At 49.2% G+C, this 18,868-nt stretch overlaps 1 protein-coding gene across 1 annotated transcript in view; it reads right to left on the minus strand.

Moving 5' to 3' along the window:
• Nucleotides 1-5,701: 5,701 nt before the first annotated feature.
• The window catches only part of LOC138302176 (olfactory protein-like), a 55,576-nt gene continuing 42,409 nt past the window's right edge, over nt 5,702-18,868 (minus strand). The window contains exons 6-7 of the mRNA XM_069242525.1: nt 7,350-7,375; nt 5,702-5,851 (exon numbers count right to left, since the gene is read on the minus strand). Coding sequence (XP_069098626.1) covers nt 7,350-7,375 — 26 coding nt within the window. The 3' untranslated portion in view covers nt 5,702-5,851. The remainder of the gene's footprint in view (nt 5,852-7,349; nt 7,376-18,868) is intronic.

Raw genomic sequence — 18,868 nt, forward strand, 5'->3', positions numbered from 1 at the left:
GGAGCAGTTCTTCCAGATAAGCCATTTCAGATAATAAATAATATTTGTTGCTTTGTTGCTCTCTTCTTTGAAATAAAAGCCCCACCATACACACCTCTTTTCACTAACTCTACAGACATGGTGGAGTCTGACACCTATAATGTGCGTTGTAGCTGGTCCAGAGCCATTGCGTATGTCTGATAAAACATTGGCAGCTTTTCCAGCACCGCTCCACAATTCTCCTTCTCCCTATGGAACATCTATTAGAGCATCGAAGCTCAACCACTGCTCCAGTTATTAATTGTCTACTGGTTTGAGAGGCTTCGTTGCAAGTGGTTCGCAAACAGTTAACTATAGTAGGTCTTGGGTTACAAATGTTTACCATGACAGTGGGGAAGTTCGATTAGTTCAGCATAACAAATTTATACAGATACTATAAAAGAATGTCTAGAATAAAGATTTTCAATCTACCACTTCCTTGTTCCCTGACAACAGAGACTGTCCTGAATTTTGGGGAGGCGAGTGTGACCTTCAAGAAAAATATTTAGGTTAACTGAAATAATTTTATTGCACATGCGTGGTTTGAATCCCGTCAACAGTGATCTTCGGTGTAATTGAATGCATAACATGAAATACATCCACAAATGGGGTAACCTTTATTACATGCATTTGATGCCATTAAGCAAATATTATTTTCTTACTTATGTGTTAAAAAGTACAGCATGTGTAAATTAGGTGTACTACTTTTTATGGAAGTAATATAATTCATATTTGTCCTTTTCCCCTGCACTGACGCACAAATTGCTGCAAGGCGCCAATGCAGGCACCCATGCACCATGGTGCAAGGGTGCCTGTGTTACGGGGATGTTTATTTTGTGCAGAAAGGGACCCCCGCAGGCATGTTTATTTTGTGCAGAAAGGGACACCTTCCCGGCACAAAAACAATCATGAGTGGTGTTTCCTCTTTCTATGTGCACTACAAAATGCAACATGCATAGAAAGATGAAAAATGGGGAGAAATAATGTTATTTCTTCCCCTTGAGCTACCCTTACGCCACTACGTTTTTGAGACATTCCCAGGTTTATGAAACCTTGTAAATGTGGGAATGCTTAAAAATCCCTGGGTGTTGCATGGGAACACCCACCGCAACATCCATGGAAATCGTCCCTGACGCAAAATAAAGCAGCACAGCAACTTGAGCTGCGTTGCCTTAATCCATATCTACAAAGCCATGAAAAGCCATGCAAAGTGGCTTTGCGTGGCCTTGTAGATATGGCCCTACAGCCTGCGCTGTCAGTGCGTCACAAAAAGTGCAGGCCGCTTGTAAATAAGGGCCTAAATCTTCAGAGAACCAGTTGTGTCCACTTCTAGTTTGCTAGTTTAGTCAAAGACATTCTTTGTCTTGGTTTTCTGTTGACATTAGCAGTAGAAGCCGAGGATCAAGAAAACAGACTGTGTTCCCTGAACATATTGTCAGTGATATTCAGCTAGTAATTGCATGCCTGCACTGAATGAAGTCTCTATCAGCAATGTTCTAAGCTGAACCAGTCATCATGTGACCACATTCTTTTTTGATTAGAGAACTGATATAAGAAAATTTGCTCTCTCAATCAATCAATCAATCAATCATTTGTAAAGCGCGTTACTCACCCGCTAGGGTCTCCAGGCGCTGGGGGGAGGGGAGGAGAAGGACTGTTACTGCTCGAGTAACCAGGTCTTGAGGCGTTTCCTGGCGGTCAGGAGGTCATGGGTCTGTTGTAGGTGGGGGGGGGAGGGTGTTCCAGGTCTTGGCGGCGAGGTGGGAAGAGGATCTGCCGCCGGCTGTAATCCGATAGATGCGATGGACGGAGGCGAGGGCAAGGTTGGCGGAGCGGAGTTGGCGGGTGGGAGTGTGGAAGGTGAGTCGCTCGTTGAGGTAGGCAGGGCCCGTGTTGTGAAGAGCTTTGTGGGCATGGATGAGGAGTTTGAAGGTGATCTCTTGGTGACGGGGAGCCAGTGAAGGTCTCTGAGGTCGGCTGAGATGTGGTCGCGTTGTGGGATGTTGAGGATGAGGTGTGCAGAGGCGTTCTGTATACACTGCAGTTTCCTCTGGAGCTTGGCCGTGATTCCTGCGTAGAGTGCATTGCCGTAGCCCAGTCTACTGCTGATGAGGGCGTGAGTGACCATCCTTTTGGTTTAGGTGGGGATCCATCTGAATAGCATGCGGAGGGTGTTGAAGCAAGAAGATGAGACGCCGTTGACTTGCTGGGTCATGGTGAGCGATGAGTCCAGGATGAAGCCCAGATTGCGTGCATGGGTGGTGGGTGTTGGTGCGGTTCCCTGTGTGCCTGGCCACCAGGAGTCGACCCATGGGGAGCAGTTGGAGCCGAGGATGAGGATCTCTGTTTTGTCTGAGTTAAGTTTGAGGTGGCTTTTCTCCATCCAGTTGGCGATGGCATGCAGTCCGTCGTGGAGGTTGGTTTTGGCGGTGGCGGGGTCCTTGGTGAGTGAGAGGATCAGCTGGGTGTTGGCGGCATAGGAGACAATGTTAAGGTTGTGGGATCAGACGATGTTGGCGAGCGATGTCATGTAGATGGTGAAAAGCGATGGGCTGAGAGAAGATCCTTGGGAAACTCCGCAGATGGTCTTGGTGGCTTCTGACAGGAAGGGAGGGAGGCGGACTCTCTGAGTCCTGCTGGAGAGGAAGGATGTGATCCAGTCCAGGGCCTTGTGGTGGATCCCAGCACCATAGAGGCGAGCACAGAGGGTGTGGTGACAGACGTGTCAAAAGCAGCCGAGAGGTCCAGGAGGATGAGGGGCACGGTTTAGCCTTTGTCGAGCATGGTCCTGATGTCGTCGTTTGCAGTGATGAGGGCAGTCTTGGTGCTGTGGTTCCTCCGGAATCTGGATTGGGAGTTGTCCAGCGTGTTGTTGTCCTCCAGGAAGGAGGTCAGTTGGCCGTTGACGATCTTCTCGATGACCTTCGCCGGGAAGGGAAGGAGGGAGATGGGTCGGTAATTCTTGAGGTCTTTGGGGTCCGCTTTGGGTTTCTTTAGTAGGGCGTTGACTTTGGCATACTTCCAGCTATCCGGGAAGGTGGCAGTCTCGAAGGAGCTATTGATGATCATGCGGAGTTGGGGGGCGGTGATGGGGCTTGCTTTGTTGAAGACATGGTGGGGGCAGGGGTCGGAGGGAGATCTGGAGTGGATGGTGCTCATGGTTTTTATGGTGTCCTCGTCATTAATGTGGGTCCAGCGGGACAAGAAGTTGGTATGGCTGGGTGCGTTGGGTTTGTTGGTGGCCATGGTGGTAGTGGGGGGTGAGGAGTTGAAGCTGTTGTGGATTTCTGTGATTTTGCGATGGAAGAAGGTGGCGACGGAGTCGCAGAGTTCTTGCGATGGAGGGGGGGTCGATGGAGCATGACCTGGGATTGGTGAGTTCTTTGACGAGGCTGAAGAGCTCTTTGCTGTCGTGGGCGTTGTTGTCGATACGAGCTTTGTAGAAGGATCTATTAATGGTTTGGATGAGCTGGTGTTGCTTGCTGATGGCTGTTTTGAGGGTGGCGTGGTTGTTCTCTTTGGTTCGTGGCGCCACTTCTTTTTGATTTTCCGGCACTCCCGCTTGGAGGCCTGAAGGTCGGGGGTGAACCAGATGGTCTTGGTGCTGGTGCGGTTGTTGGAGGATTTCCTGAGCAGAGCGAGGGTGTTGGCGCAGTCATCTATCTAGTGTCTGAGGTTGAGGGCGGCTGTGTTGGGGTCAGTGGTGCTGGGTTGCGGGGCCCGGGCGAGGGTGGAGATCAGTTGGTCTTCCGAGATCTTGTTGCAGCTACGGCAGGGGATCTGTTGTGGGTGGTGGTGAGTGGCAGGTTTCTGGAGGTGAAGTGGACGCAGTGGTGTTCGGTCCAGTGGAGTTCGGTGGTATGGCTGATGGTGATGTGGCTGCTGGCGGAGAAGATGGGGTCGAGCTTGTGGCCGGCAGAGTGGGTGGGCGTTGTGACCAGTTGTTTGAGACCGAGGTAGGCGAGGTTGTTGATCAGGGCAGTGGAGTTGCTGTCGCTGGCGTTCTCGAGGTAAAAATCCAAGTCGCCGAGGAGAATGTAGTCTGTAGAGGTAAGGGCCTGGGTGCTGATTATGTTGGCGAATGGAGTCACTGAACTGGAGTCAGGGGCCTGGGGGCCTGTAGACAAGGGTCCCTCTGAGTGTGGTGTTGATCTGGATCTGGAAATGTCGGTGTTCGGCAGCATCAAGGGTGTCATTGATGTTAGTTGAGATTCTGATGGTGTTCTTGTGGACTATGGCGATTCTTCCTCCCTGCCTGTTGGTGCAGTCTCTGTGGGTGATCTTGTAGCCTTCGGGGATGGCTAATACGATGTCAGGTTCCGAGGAGGGAGTCATCCAGGTTTCGGTGAGGAAGGCGACGTCTGGGGAAAATGAGGACGACGGTGTGTTTGTGGACAGAGCGGGTGTTCAGGAGGATGCAGCTGAGGAGGCTGTGTGGGGTTCTGGTGTGGTGCTTGGCAGCTTGGGGGCAGGTGAAGCTGCAGATCTGACAGGAGAAGGACCCATCAGTGTGCCTCGGGGTGGCTTGGATGCAGGCGGTGGAGCGGCCTGGGTTAAGGGTGTGGAGTTTGTTGGCTCTGTAGTAGCGTCTGGTGGCATGGGGGCGTGGGGCGCGGGGCGCGCAGGCCAGGGGGACTGGTCCTGGGCACGTTCCAGGCATGGACGGGCGCAGACGGGATTGCCTCTGGCGCGCCAGCGGCACGCCCGCAGAACAGCCACCAAGAAGAAGAAGAGGTGGGAGGGAGGAGCAGCTGGGAGGTGGGAGCAGTGAACGAATGGGGGCACAAGGGGGCGGGGTCTCAGGGACACAGCGGCGGGAAAGAACGGCTTTAGAAGAGCCGAAAACGAGCAGAAGGGGCGCAAAAGCACAGAAAAGGAAAATGGTGAAAACAGGCACAGAAAATGACACAAAACAAGGGAAGAAAGAGGAAAACAACTAAACAAGCACAGAAAATGGCACAAAGACAGATACAAAGCAACACAAAATACTTACGGAAACTCACTAGACAACAGGGATGAGGCGCAGGTGGGTGGTGGAGCAGCGAAGGTGGGGTAGAGGGCATGGGCACAGTCTAGTGGAGCTGCTTGGCGTGTGGAGCGAGCTCTTGACCTTAAAGCGGTCAGGGGTCACTCCTTCTCAGGGGTCACCAAACGTAGGTTTACTGTTATATAATTGACTATGCCCAACAAACAAGCAGTTCAACCGTTTGTGTGAGGGCAGCCATCATACTTCGCAAGTAAGCATCAATAAATCTTTCATAAAGAAAAGGAGAGCATTTTATAGTTGATACAGCTGCCAAGTTTCCCATGTCCACGCATGACGAGCTTCTTCCGAGTAGGTTTTATTTTTGCATCTTGGAACTTGTATTCTCAGTTTTATAATGGAATAAACAATACTACATATCCCAGAAATAAAAGAAACAGCCTGGACTGGAGCAAGTAGTCACTCATGGATCAGGGAAACTCAGCAGTGCTGAGTTAAGAGCGATACTTAGGAAGAAAATGGAGCATTTCACAGCTCCAGCAATGTTTGTCTGTCTGTCAGTCCACTGTATTTATCTGAGATGTTCTCTATTGTACCTTAATTCATGCCAGCAACTTGGGACAACTCATTCATTTATTGATTCAGACACAGAGTAGCAGATTTGATTTTAATGCATTTATTGTGAGTACAGAGCTCTCCTCAAGAAATCAGAGATATGCTAAAATACAGTGTGCATAGTGGATGGTATCAGCAACAGGAAAAGCAAGCAAGATGTTTTGAAAGGGGCCTTTGTGGACATTAGACAACTCTTTTCAGCGGATGAAGGAGTTCTTGGCTCTTGTATATCCCCTGCAAGATGAATACATTGGTATTAGTACAATGTGCAGAGCTGAGCCCCTCTTCTCAATGTGTCTGAGTGAATTTTCTGGAGAAATTCCTGTAGTCTGATCAGAAATGGTTTCTAGTGAAACTAATTCCAGCATGCAGGCATTTAAATTTAGCTTGACACTGCAGGATTTTGCATACCTTTTGTTCACAAATCTTTAAAATATATCTAGACTCCCCCCCAGAGGAGTATTATTGTCTGACAACCATGCCATTGGCTGTTTGGTGTATCATTACACCACTTATGCAGTGCTTAGATTGCAAACAGGAGGGACTATTTTTCATCTCAAAAGTACACTAACGTCTCACATTAAACTCTTTCTCTCATCTATGCATCGTATACAGAAAGCAATAATTGTATTGTTTTCCACTGTAGCCGTGTGTTTTAATATTCAGGTATGGACTCAAAATGCAAGCGGGAACAAGTCGCCTTGCCAATGCTTGTTTGGCATTAGCTTACAAATAGCAAGAGGAAAAAAGGACCTTCTACGGTTTGAACAGACTAAAAGAGAGTGAATACACCAACAGGCAGTTCTGAGAGGTGAATAGACTGAACCGACCTATTCTCCACAGCAGTTCAGCAAAAGTTTAAAATCACGTACTCTGGCAAATGGACCCATCTCACACCAGTCTCATGGAAGTTCCTCTTAGGTTGTTAAATCCAGATCTCATAATAGTGGGGGCTGCAGGTACGGACTGAGGTGTATGAGAGGTGCTGTGGGTGCTACAGTTCTAGGCGTGCACTATTCAACTTGCATTGATTAATTCTTGCATGCCCTTTCTCCACTCAGCAGCTCTGCCCTTGTGTTGCTATTTTGCAGAGTTTAATGTCTGCTTGTGCTCATGTTCAGGCACAATCCATGCCAGAAACCTCTGCCTTAATTCAGAGGAAATCCTGCCAGTTTCAATGCCATTTTGGCACCAGAGACCTTAAAATGGAAAGTCTTTCACCCATTCCACATATGCATATTTAATTCCTGCCGTTTCCTGCCAATTCTGCCTACTCAGGGGAATACCTATGCCAGCACTTCCTACCCAGACCATTTTTTACTTACAGCAGTTCAACACACCTTTCAGTTCTGCCTCTGAGAATCCTGCCCACCTGTGCCATTTCTGCATGATGATTGCAATTGAGCCCACCCATAACGGATCTGTTTATTCTTGCTTATAGTTCATATATGTAAAAACATTTGCTTCCCCAGCTGTTACTGGCAAAGAGAGGGAATTGCTTGTGACAGTTGCATCTAACAGTGCCAGTTCTGTCTAACCATCAGTCCTGATTAAACATGGTAGTTATTTGTTATCAATGCCTGCTATAATTTTTTATGTCAGTTACATACATCATTGCTAGTTTGTTAAGAATCAGAACAAATGCCTGAGCTTTGGGTGTTCTGTTTCTATTCACTTGTGCTTCGTAGGTGCAATCCAGTATAGCGCCACCTGCCATGTAGCATGAACTTACCTAAAACTCTCCAGGGACACAGTCCACTGAAAGAAAAAAGAGCAGCAGCGTTAGGAGTGTTCTGTCTCTGTCACCCTCTCCACTGTTCAAATACATATTTAGTACCTGGGATAGTTTCGCCAAAAAGATGCTCTGTGTGCAGGGGGTGAGACTGAGAAGAGTCTCCTAAGCAAGGCTGTGAGGGAGGGCGCGAACATGAAGCATGTGTGGTAATGTGTTTGCAAGTTACCCATAGAATAATAATTATTTATTTGCTTGATTAATAAAAACCTCTGTAAAACACATGAAACACATATCACCCCACAATGATCACCGATAAAATCTTTACAAGATTTTTTTTTCAAGAAATACAAGTAATGCAAAGACATATAAGCTGGGCCATAATACCTTTATAAACATAGCAATGCCAGTACGCATTGTGCAACCAGTAACGTGCAGTTGTGTCCTGCTCCTTCGTGATGCGAGCACTACAGGCAGCACAGGATTCAATAGCGGCTCATTCTTGGGTCTGACTAGATCGCTCTCAAGATCAATAGACAATAATCTTTAGTATAAAGTGACATTAAGCAAAAGAGAGCCCTTCAAAGTGAGAGTTAATCTCAATAGAAAAAGTGCTTTAGTGCCTAGTGTCCTCCTAGCGCTAATCATGCAAGTGGTTCTTAAACTGCATCAGTGAGGTTACGCATAAAAGGGATCATGCAGAGCAGGAGTTAATCGCAAATCAACAAACACTGCTTAAGTCTTTTAGTTAATCATGCTGGTGATCAGGCCCTGCCTTTTCCACGCTTGCTAGTTCAAGGTTGTGGCAGCAGTTCACAAAGGCTGCCTGCTGAGCCAGGTATTGCTTAAAAATACCAAATTTCATTGTAATCTGGGCAAGAGACGTGAATGTTGTTAGTTTACAGATGATACTATAAATCTTAGTTATTGTTTTATCCATAGTGATACTGTTCCACCTCACCTCCATAAATCTGAGTGGGAGAGATCTTTGTTCGGGTGACTTGTAGAGACAGTGTTGGAGGTGGGCTCTTCAGTTGTCTATGCAAAGCTCCCAATCCTGCTGTGAGAGTGTAGCCCTCCTTTTGATATCTTCCAGTTTGTTTCTAAACCTTCCATTGGCATTGAAAAACCATTGACATTGGCATTGAATACCCATAGGTATATATACTCGTTGACGGACTCTAGCATATCTCCACCGAGATGCCAAGTATGATGTTTCAACCCTTTTTTGTTTATGGTTAGTTTTTGGCCTTTTTTGTGTTGATTATCATCCCATTACACTCAAAATAAGCTAGAGCTACATCCAAAAGTTTTCATAAACCCACCTTTCTTTCTACTGATTAGCACCAAATTATCAGCATAATGTAAGTTGGAAAGTATGATTCCTCCCACTTGTGTGGCATGGCTGTTGATCTTATTTGGTGCTGATGAAAAATCAGAGAGGAGCACATTAAAAAGGTGGGTGCAAGCATGCAGCCGTGCTTTACACCCTGCATTGTTTTTATAGCTCTCAATAGGTGAGAGCTGTGCCTCAATTTTACCCGGACGCACATGTTGTTGTGGAGCATTTGTATTGCCCTTAGGAGTCTCGATGGAATATTCCATTTAGCTAGTTTGTGCCATAGATTCTCCCGGTCCAGCATGTCAAAAGGAGCTTTATAATCTATGAAACATAGATGTATTGGTTGTTTGTAAGTGAGGAGGCAAATAATTGTACTCCACTATTACATCATGGAGAATTATATTGTTGGATGTTACATGGTTAAAAGGAAGTAAGACACATAAGCTCTACATAAGGGGTAATCGATGATGAAATAAGGGGAGGGCTACTTAGGTAAATGAAGTTGTGTTTAAAAAAATAAATAGGGGTGATGTTTCCACCCTCCAGAAGATTTAATGTCCCACAATGTTCTGATGACGATATGGTGGGCTACAATGTAGGGACAGTCGGTGTGGTGACTTCTAATACCATCCCGCTGAGGAGACCTGAGAGGTATGGAGTTGAACAGGTGAGCCTTACGAATCTGCCTTCATAGCTGCAGAAAGGGAGCAGACCAAGCACCCACACTAAAAGGCCCGCCCGAGTAGGAATAAAGGACGCAAAGCATGGGGACAACATGCAAAATCTAGGGTAGCAGAGCATAGGCTGGAGCAGGCACTTGTGGAGCCCCTTCCACACACTAAGGTATGACTTGTGTAACTGGGATCTACAGATTATCTGGCAAAGGAGTCACCAATGGATGGTGCCTGGGTCAGAACAACAGCTGCACTTACAACTCCTCTTACTGCTAAACAAACTTTTAGAGCACATTATGTTTTCGCATTTTAATGACACATAGCCCTGCAGGAAGCAATATAAGCTGCATGAAGATCTGCTCTTTAGTGCCCTTGTCCCAGCTTGAGGTTCTTTTGTACATTCTAAAACCGATACATAGGTCTAATTTGGAAAGGGTAGAAACCGATATAGGAGGTTCGCTCTCGGGAAATAGTCCATTGAAAATGGGTTAAGACAAGGCTGTGTATTGGCTCCTAATTTATTTGTCTTTTTCACAGCAGATTATTTCAGACCCTTTTAAAGCCTATATTGTTATCTCTGAAAATGAGTCCAACCATAAAAAATAAATATGGAAAAAAACTAAAATCTTTGCATTTTGGTCTAAAGATAAGCCATTTTAGTGGTACATCTAAACATAAAAAGTATATGAGATATATAGGTATGAACGTCCAGAAATTTCCATATGCAATACTCGTGCTGAACAGGTTAGGATTTATTCTGTTTCAACAATGGCTGTACTTAAGGAGTTTACCAAACACTTTGGTGGATCTTCATTGACAAATCTTTTAAAGGTACATGACGTGATGGTTAAATCTCAGGTTTCATATAATCAGAAGTCTCCTGTATAAATGGGAAAAGGCCTTGGGATCTACTAGAGGAACGCTGCCTTAATTCTATGTTGTCTTTTCATAATGACAATGGTGCTAGCCGTAATTGTGGAATTAAAATTAGTTTCCTGGTAACATAGAGCCATGCTTCTACCATTGATATATAGGAAATAGCTCCTTATTTTTCTCAATTAAGAATGCTAATTATTGTATTAATGAGGTTTTAAAGTGCAAACTAAAATGGTAGGGTATAGGAAAACAAATTATGGGAGTGAGGTGTAATGTTTTGGTGACTGAGTAATTAGTAGGGCTGTGCAAAATTCACCTTATTTGCTTTTGTGTAATTATGCAAAAGTATTGAACACTTATGTGAAATTGCAGATAACATCAGAAGGATGGAGGCGGGCGAACAGATCCACACAGCAGGAACGTCCAACAAGCATCATTTTCCACACATGCGGGGGCAATATTCGATCCAAACATTTCTGCACGTAACCTCACACCCATCGCAAGGATTCTCTCAATTTTAACCAGTGGATTCCATAAAGGAGCAAAAAGGCGCCCAGATGTCTCTAGGGTGAGAAAGCGTCGGGGCCAACTCCCAGAAGATGGACAGCTGCTCCTGACAGAATGCTGCATCCCGCAGCCAATCATCCTTCTGCGGAGCCCTGCCCCTCCCCCAGCAGACCGCCACTCTTCTCTTCTCCAACAAGAGCAACATACCCACGAGACGTCTCCACTCCGACCGCACCCCATCCTGCAGGCCGAGCAACGCCACCACAGGAGAGAAAGGCAGATCCAAGCTAGTCATGCCAGTTATCGCACGCATCACTTCACCCCAAAAGATGCTGTATGGAAATTGCTCCCTGTTGCAGTTACCCCCACTTTTTGCCTGATACTGATGCTGACTTGACTGAGAAGTGTGCTGGGACCCTGCTAACCAGGCCCCAGCACCAGTGTTCTTTCACCTAAAATGTACCATTGTTCCCACAATTGGCACACCCCTGGCACACCGATAAGTCCCTTGTAAAAGGTACCCGTGGTACCAAGGGCCCTGTGACCAGGGAGGGTCCCCAAGGGCTGCAGCATATGTTGTGCCACCAAAAGGGACCCCTCACCTAACACATGTACACTACCATTGCAGAGAGTGTGTGTTGGTGGGGAGAAAAAGGCAAAGTTGACAAGGCATCCACCTCAGGATGCCATGCTCACAAAATACTGCCTGTGGCATAGGTATGTCACCGCCCTAAGGCAGGGTGCACTATACCACAGGTAAGGGCATAGCTGCATGAGCAATATGCCCCTACAGTGTCTAAGTCTATTCTTAGACATTGTAAGTACAGTGTGGCCATATTAAGTATATGGTCTGAGAGTTTGTCAAAAACGAACTCCACAGCTCCATAATGGCTACACTGAATACTGGGAAGTTTGGTATCAAGCTTCTCAGAATAATACACCCACACTGATGTGTTGGATTTATTAAAAAAATACACACAGAGGGCATCTTAGAGATGCCCCCTGTATTTTACCCAATTGTTCAGTGCAGGACTGACTGGTCTGTGCCAGCCTGCTGCTGAGAGACAAGTTTCTGACCCCATGTGGTGAGGGCCTTTGTGCTCTCTGAGGAAAGAAACAAAAGCCTGCTCTGGGTGGAGGTGCTTCACACCTCCCCCCTGCAGGAACTGTAACACCTAGCAGTGAGCCTCAAAGGCTCAGGCTTCATGTTACAATGCCCCAGGGCACTCCAGCTAGTGGAGACGCCCGCCCCCCTGGACACAGCCCCCACTTTTTGCGGCAAGTCCAGGGGAGATAATGAGAAAAACAAGGAGGAGTCACCCACCAGTCAGGACAGCCCCTAAGGTGTCCTGAGCTGAGGTGACCCCTGCCTTTAGAAATCCTCCATCTTGATTTTGGAGGATTCCCCCAATAGGATTAGGGATGTGCCCCCCTCCCCTCAGGGAGGAGGCACAAAGAGGGTGTAGCCACCCTCAAGGACAGTAGCCATTGGCTACTGCCCTCCCAGACCTAAACACACCCCTAAATTGAGTATTTAGGGGCTCCCAAGAACCTAGGAAACTAGATTCCTGCAACCTGAAGACGAAGAAGGACTGCTGACCTGAAGCCCTGCAGAGAAGATGGAGACACCAACTGCTTTGGCCCCAGCCCTACCGGCCTGCCTCCCCGCTTCGAGAAAAACTGCAACAGCGACGCGTCCCCCAGGGTCCAGCGACCTCTGAAGCCTCAGAGGACTAACCTGCATCTAAAAGGACCAAGAACTCCCGAGGACAGCGGCCCTGCATCAAAGAAACTGTGACTTTGCAACAAAGAAGCAACTTTTAAAGACCACACGTTTCCAGCCGGAAGCGTGAGACTTTCCACTCTGCACCCGACGCCCCCGGCTCGACCTGTGGAGAACCAACACTACAGGGAGGACTCCCCGGCAACCATGACCCTGTGAGTAGCCAGAGTTGACCCCCCTGAGTCCCCCCCAGTGACGCCTGCAGACGGAATCCAGAGGCTCCCCCTGACCGCGACTGCCTGCTTTAAAGAACCCGACGCCTGGTAAAGACACTGCACCCACAGCCCCAGGACCTGAAGGATCCGACCTCCAGTGCAGAAGCGACCCCCAGGTGTCCCTCTCCCTTGCGGTGGCTACCCCGAGCAGCCCCCCCCTTGCCTGCCTGCTTCGCTGAAGAGACCCCAGGGTCTCCCATTGAAACCTATTGCGAACCCGACGCCTGTGTGCACACTGCACCCATCTGCCCCCGTGCCGCTGAGGGTGTACTTTCTGTGCTGATTTGTGCCACCCCGGTGCCCTCCAAAACCCCCCTGGTCTGCCCTCCGAATTCACGGGTACTTACCTGCTGGCAGACTGGAACCGGGGCACCCCCTTCTCCATTGAAGCCTAAGCATTTTGGGCACCAACTTGACCTCTGCACCTGACCGGCCCTGAGCTGCTGGTGGGGTAACTTTGGGGTTGCTCTGAACCCCCAACGGTGGGCTACCTTGGACCCAACTTTGAACCCTGTCGGAGGTTTACTTACCTGCAAAACTAACAAATACTTTCCCCCACCAGGAACAGTTGAAATTTGCACTGTCTAGTTTTAAAATAGCTTATTGCCATTTTTGCCAAAACTGTATGTGCTATTTTGCTGATTCAAAGTTCCTATGATACCTAAGCAAAGTACCTTTCATTTGAAGTATTGATTGTAAATCATGAACCTGTGGTTCTTAAAATAAACTAAGAAAATATATTTTTCTATATAAAAACTTATTGTCCTGGAATTGTCCTTGAGTGTGTGTTCCTCATTTATTGCCTGTGTGTGTACAACAAATGCTTAACACTACCCTGTGATAAGCCTACTGCTCGACCACACACCACAAAATAGAGCATTAGAATTATTTATTTTTGCCACTATCTTACCTCTAAGGGGAACCCTTAGACTCTGCGCATGCTATTTCTTACTTTGAAATAGTACATACAGAGCCAACTTCCTACAGTTCCTCATTTATTGCCTGTGTGTATGTACAACAAATGCTTAACACTACCCTCTGATAAGCCTACTGCTCGACCACACTACCACAAAATAGAGCATTAGAATTACATCTTTTTGCCACTATCTTACCTCTAAGGGGAACCCTTGGACTCTGTGCATGCTATTTCTTACTTTGAAATAGTACATACAGAGCCAACTTCCTACAGACCCGTACCACCTCACAAGTCCACGCCAAATGCAGAAAATCAGCATCCGGGGCAAAGCATCATTCGCAACGCGCATCATCCCGCAACCCCATAGCCCGTAGACTGAGGGGTGTATAATACAAGCGGTGTAAGAATTTGAAGTGTATGAGCCGCAGTCTATAATTGGGCGACAGTGCTCTCTTGTGCGCACAGCAGCTTCCCCACATAGCATCAGTGATCTCCTCCCCAGCATCTCTCTCCCATTTGACTCTCGCAGCCTCCACCACTACCCGTCGCTGCTCCTGCGCGCATCTATACAGTTTGGTGATAAGCTGACCTAGGGACTGCACGTGCGAAAGCAGCTGAAGCGCCTGACAAGATTGAGGCATAGTCGGAAGACCAGAAAATCACACCCGGATCATAGCGTACACCCGTAACAAGTACAGCCTGTGCAGCGCATTATCAACCCCATCACGTAGCGCCTCCTCAGGCGACCGCAGACGCTCATTCACAAACCAGTCCCCCAGCAGAGACAGCCCAGAAGCAGAAAGGAAGTCCAGCAATTGCACATCACTGGACATTCTCTCATCCGCAGCCTCCAACACCGGCATCGTAGGGACAAAAGGTTCACATCCAGCCGACCAATGCAACAGAGCAGCCCAGGCCCCAGACGTACACGCGACAGTGTTCACACCCCTAGGGCGAGTCCGAGTCATACATCCAAGCACTCTCGGCAGCCGGTCCGGCCATACCGAACCACTCTCTGCCGCAAGATGAGGTAAATATCGCACCGGGCGGATCCAAAAGTACGCAAAGTGGGCCTGAGCACAGTAATAATACAACTCCAGATCTGTGGCGGCAAGCCCACCCAGCTCAAATGGCAGCGTCAGCTTCTCCCACGCGATCCTGGGCTGTCTGCCGGCCCACACCAGCTGCACCAAAGCTGATCGAAGTCTCCGCAGAAAGCTCAGGGGCAGCACCAGCGGAAGATTAACAAAAAGATGCAGAAATTTAGGTAAAACCACCATCTTGGCAATGCCAATGCGCCCAAACAACGAAAGTGGCAAGGAGCGCCACATTTCCAGCCTGTCCTCCAACCAGGCCACCAGCCTACCATAATTGGCAAGCCACAGGGTCTCAACATCACAGCTGAGCCATACGCCTAGGTAATGGACTAGGCCCTCTGCCCACTCAACAGGATACCGCGACGGGAAGCGCGCCGTACGACTAGTAAGAGGAAGCACCACCGACTTAGACCAGTTCATCACTATGCCAGAGAAGGTACCGAAGCGGACAACCTCAGTGAGCAAAATATCCAAGTTCCCACTCGGCTCCCACATTTACCGCGCAATATCATCCGCGTACATAGAGATCAAAATCGGGCGCTTCCGAAACTGCCGTCCCCTATGGTTGTGACGTTGCTGCAAATAGGCCGCCAAGGGCTCCATCGCAATAGCGAAAAGGAGCAGGGGCAGAGGGTACCCCTGCTGAGTTCCCCGGGCCACCGGGGAGGGTTCCGAGATGCATCCATTCAACCGGAGCCTCGCAACCGGATCTGTATAGAGCAAGCGAATCAACCCTATAAAGCGCACACTCATACCTACCCTGCCCAGCAGCGCAAATAAGTAGGGCCAGGACAGGGAATCAAATGCCTTTGTCGCATCCAAAAACACTGCAGCGGCCTCATCTTCCGCCGTGAGGCTACCCAACACCGTAAAAAATGTGCACAAATTGTGCGCAGTCGAACGCCCCGGCACAAAACCAGACTGATCCGGGAGCACCAGCCGCCGCATCAATGGCTGCAACCGAAGCGCAACAACTTAGCCAAGATTTTATTGACAACATTAATCATGGAGAGCGGGCGGTACGAATCGCAGCACCTCCCGCAGGGAGACGGGGAGAGAGCCCGCCTCCAACGCCTCAGCATAGAACTCCAACAGGTAGGGAGCCAGAATATCAGGGTACTCCTTCTAGAAGGCAGGGGTCAAGCCATCAAGACCCGGAGCCTTGTCACCAGGCAATCCACTAATTACTGCCTTGACCTCCTCCATCGAGAAGGGCTCATCAAAATAGGCTCTATGCTTGTCATCAAACCAGAGCAGACTGATGTCAGCGAAGTAAGCCTGCGCCACACCAAGGTTCGACTCAGGAGGGGCCGAGTACAAATCCTCAAAATATTGTGCAAAGACCTGCATAATCCTGCCGTTCCTGTTACCCGCTGTCCTCCCCGCCAGTCTATCTCAGTGACATACCCGCTCACCCAAGGCTTGCGCAGCATATTCGCCAAGGTACGACCCGCCCTGTCGCCCTCCCCATAGAACCGGCCCCTGCCATATTTCCCCCAAAAACACACCCCGCGGTCAGATGCCTCTTCATATGGGGAAACCGCATCCCGCAAAGCCACCAACGTCCCACCAGCCCAGCCCGTCACCAATTTCACCTCCAACTCCACTCTCTGAGACTCCAGCTCAGCTAATTACCGACACAAGGCATGAAGCACACCGAATAAACACTTTAAAGGCCTCCCACAGCGTTCTGGCCGAGTTCACCGACCCATGATTCTCAGCAAAGAAATGCAAAATGGCTCCCGCACCTCCTCACGAAGCACCTCATCTCAAAGAGCTCCCTGCGGCAAGCGCCAAGCAAACGCGGCCCCCGGAGCCCCAGGTATCGACAGCTGCAGCTTCACCTGAGAATGGTCCGAAAGGGTCCGGGCCTGATGCTCCACCGAATGCGTCCACATCTCCACGTCCCTGGTCCCCAGCCAGCGATCCAGACGAGATCAGCTATTATGGACATAGTTAACGCATGTTCCCTCCCTCAGATCTCCATGCTTAGCTCTCCATAGATCGACCAAAGCACCATCACTCATCACATTCTTCAAAGCAGCAGCAGCAGAATACCTAGGCCTAGTCGAACTCTCCCGGTCCCCCTCCGGATCCAGAACCACATTAAAATCTCCCCCTCGATCACAGCGCCACTGCCCAATGATTCCACCAAACGCCACACCTCGCAGAAGAAGCCAGGGTCATCCACATTTGGCTCGTACACTGACACCAAACGGCAGGGCCTGTCCAGCAATGTCCCACCCAGCAGCACATACCGCCCATTTGGATCCACTATCACACGATGCATGCGCCATTGCAGCCCCCTGCGCAGCAAAACCATCACCCCTCTAGCGTAGCGCCACCAGATGAGTCTCCTGAAGCAGACACACATCTATACGATGCCTTTGGATGTAAGCAGAGACATGACGCACCTTTCCACTGATCATTCAAACCACGCACATTCCATGTAAGGCAACTAACCATCGTCATTGCCCCCAGCATCCTCCCAGGACCATTTCCAGGCGTCTCGCTACAGATCCGAACACCACCCCCAGCCAGCTCCGTCCAGCACAACAGAACAGTAATACAAGTCTAACATCATAAATACAATAAATCAGGACCCAGTCCCACCCCCACCCACGCGGATCCCCCAAACTGGTCGAAGCAGAACAACCCCCCTTTCCCCAAACAGAGAAGATCTGAACCCCACATCAGAAGAAAAGGACTCATCCAGGGGTCGTAAGGCTAGCCATCCAGCCCATCCGAAGAACAGAAGGCTGGAAGGTACAAAGGGCTAATAAAAAAAGCAGATAAACTGATTCAGAAGCGCTGAAAAGGAAGTCAGAGGCACCACTGATATGGCACCCGCCATGATTCAGGGCCAGCCGTCATCACAACTGCAGAACAGTCAATCAGTGTCACTGAGGAGTGCCAGCTCCGAGTCCGAAGCTCAAGACTGTTCAGCTGCAGAACACCAAGGAAGCGTCTTGACAAACTTGGCCGCCAGTTTCAGATCCGTAAAGAAATGCAATGTTCCACCATGTTGTATCAGAAGCTTAGCCGGGTAGATAAGCGAAAAACAAGCTGCAGTCAGACTCAGATAGAGCTTAACCGACAAGGACGCCTTACGCGCCACCTGCACACTTGGAGTGTAGTCCAGAAAAAATTGCAGCTCAGTGTTTCTATACACCACCGTGCGGCGGTCCCGAGCCAGACGCAGCACAGCATCGCGGTCACGATAATTCAAAAGATGAAAGATAACAGGTCGCGGCGGGGCCCCAAGAGGGGGCCATGGGCCCAGGGACCTATGAGCCCTCTCCACCACTAGCATACGAGAAAGCTCACCAGGAAACAAATCAGCAAGCATTTGCTCCACAAAACCCTCCATCCTGCCCATGTCCGTGGTCTCAGGGAGGCCAAGCAACCGAAAGTTATTGCGCCGGGATCTCGCCTCCAAGTCCTCGTTCTTGGCTCTGATGACCTCCAGCACTCGCTCCATCTGCAACACGCGCTCTCTCTCACCGTGCCGCTGATCCTCCATCTCTGAAGTGCACGACTCCAGCTGCTCAAACCGAGCATCATGCTCGTCCACCCAAGCCCTAATGCGGTCTATCTGCTCTGCCAAATGGTCCAACTTTGCGTCTATTCCGGCTAAGCTACTCTTAAGATCCATGAACATGGATTTGACAGAAGCCTCAGAAGGCCCATCCTCCATCTGCACCTCACCAGAATGCAGCGCGGCAGCACCTCCCTTCCGCCTACCGCCCTCGCTGCTCCGCCTTACCCATTGCGGCTTCCACGGAAAGCCCGGCCCCAGACCCTCCACCAGGTACCCAAAGGCAGGCGGGCCCGCAGCAAGCAAAGGGCAGCCGACAACTCACAGGGAATTCTCCAGGCACTGATCAGATCACACCCGCCGACAGCCGCACTCCTCCGGAGGTAATTGTCCAGCAATCGCAGCACCAACAGTCATCTTCTCAAGTGCACGTGGGGTAACCCAAATTCCTCCTCAGCTCTCCACAAGTACCAAGGAGAAGGGAAACAGAAGCTCTCCGGCACCTACAATAGGCAGCAGTAGACAACAGCAGTAGACACACCACCTCCACATGCGGGCCCGAACAAAAGAA

This window comes from Pleurodeles waltl, chromosome 6 (genome assembly GCF_031143425.1).
Source record: "Pleurodeles waltl isolate 20211129_DDA chromosome 6, aPleWal1.hap1.20221129, whole genome shotgun sequence".
Lineage (NCBI taxonomy): Eukaryota > Metazoa > Chordata > Amphibia > Caudata > Salamandridae > Pleurodeles > Pleurodeles waltl.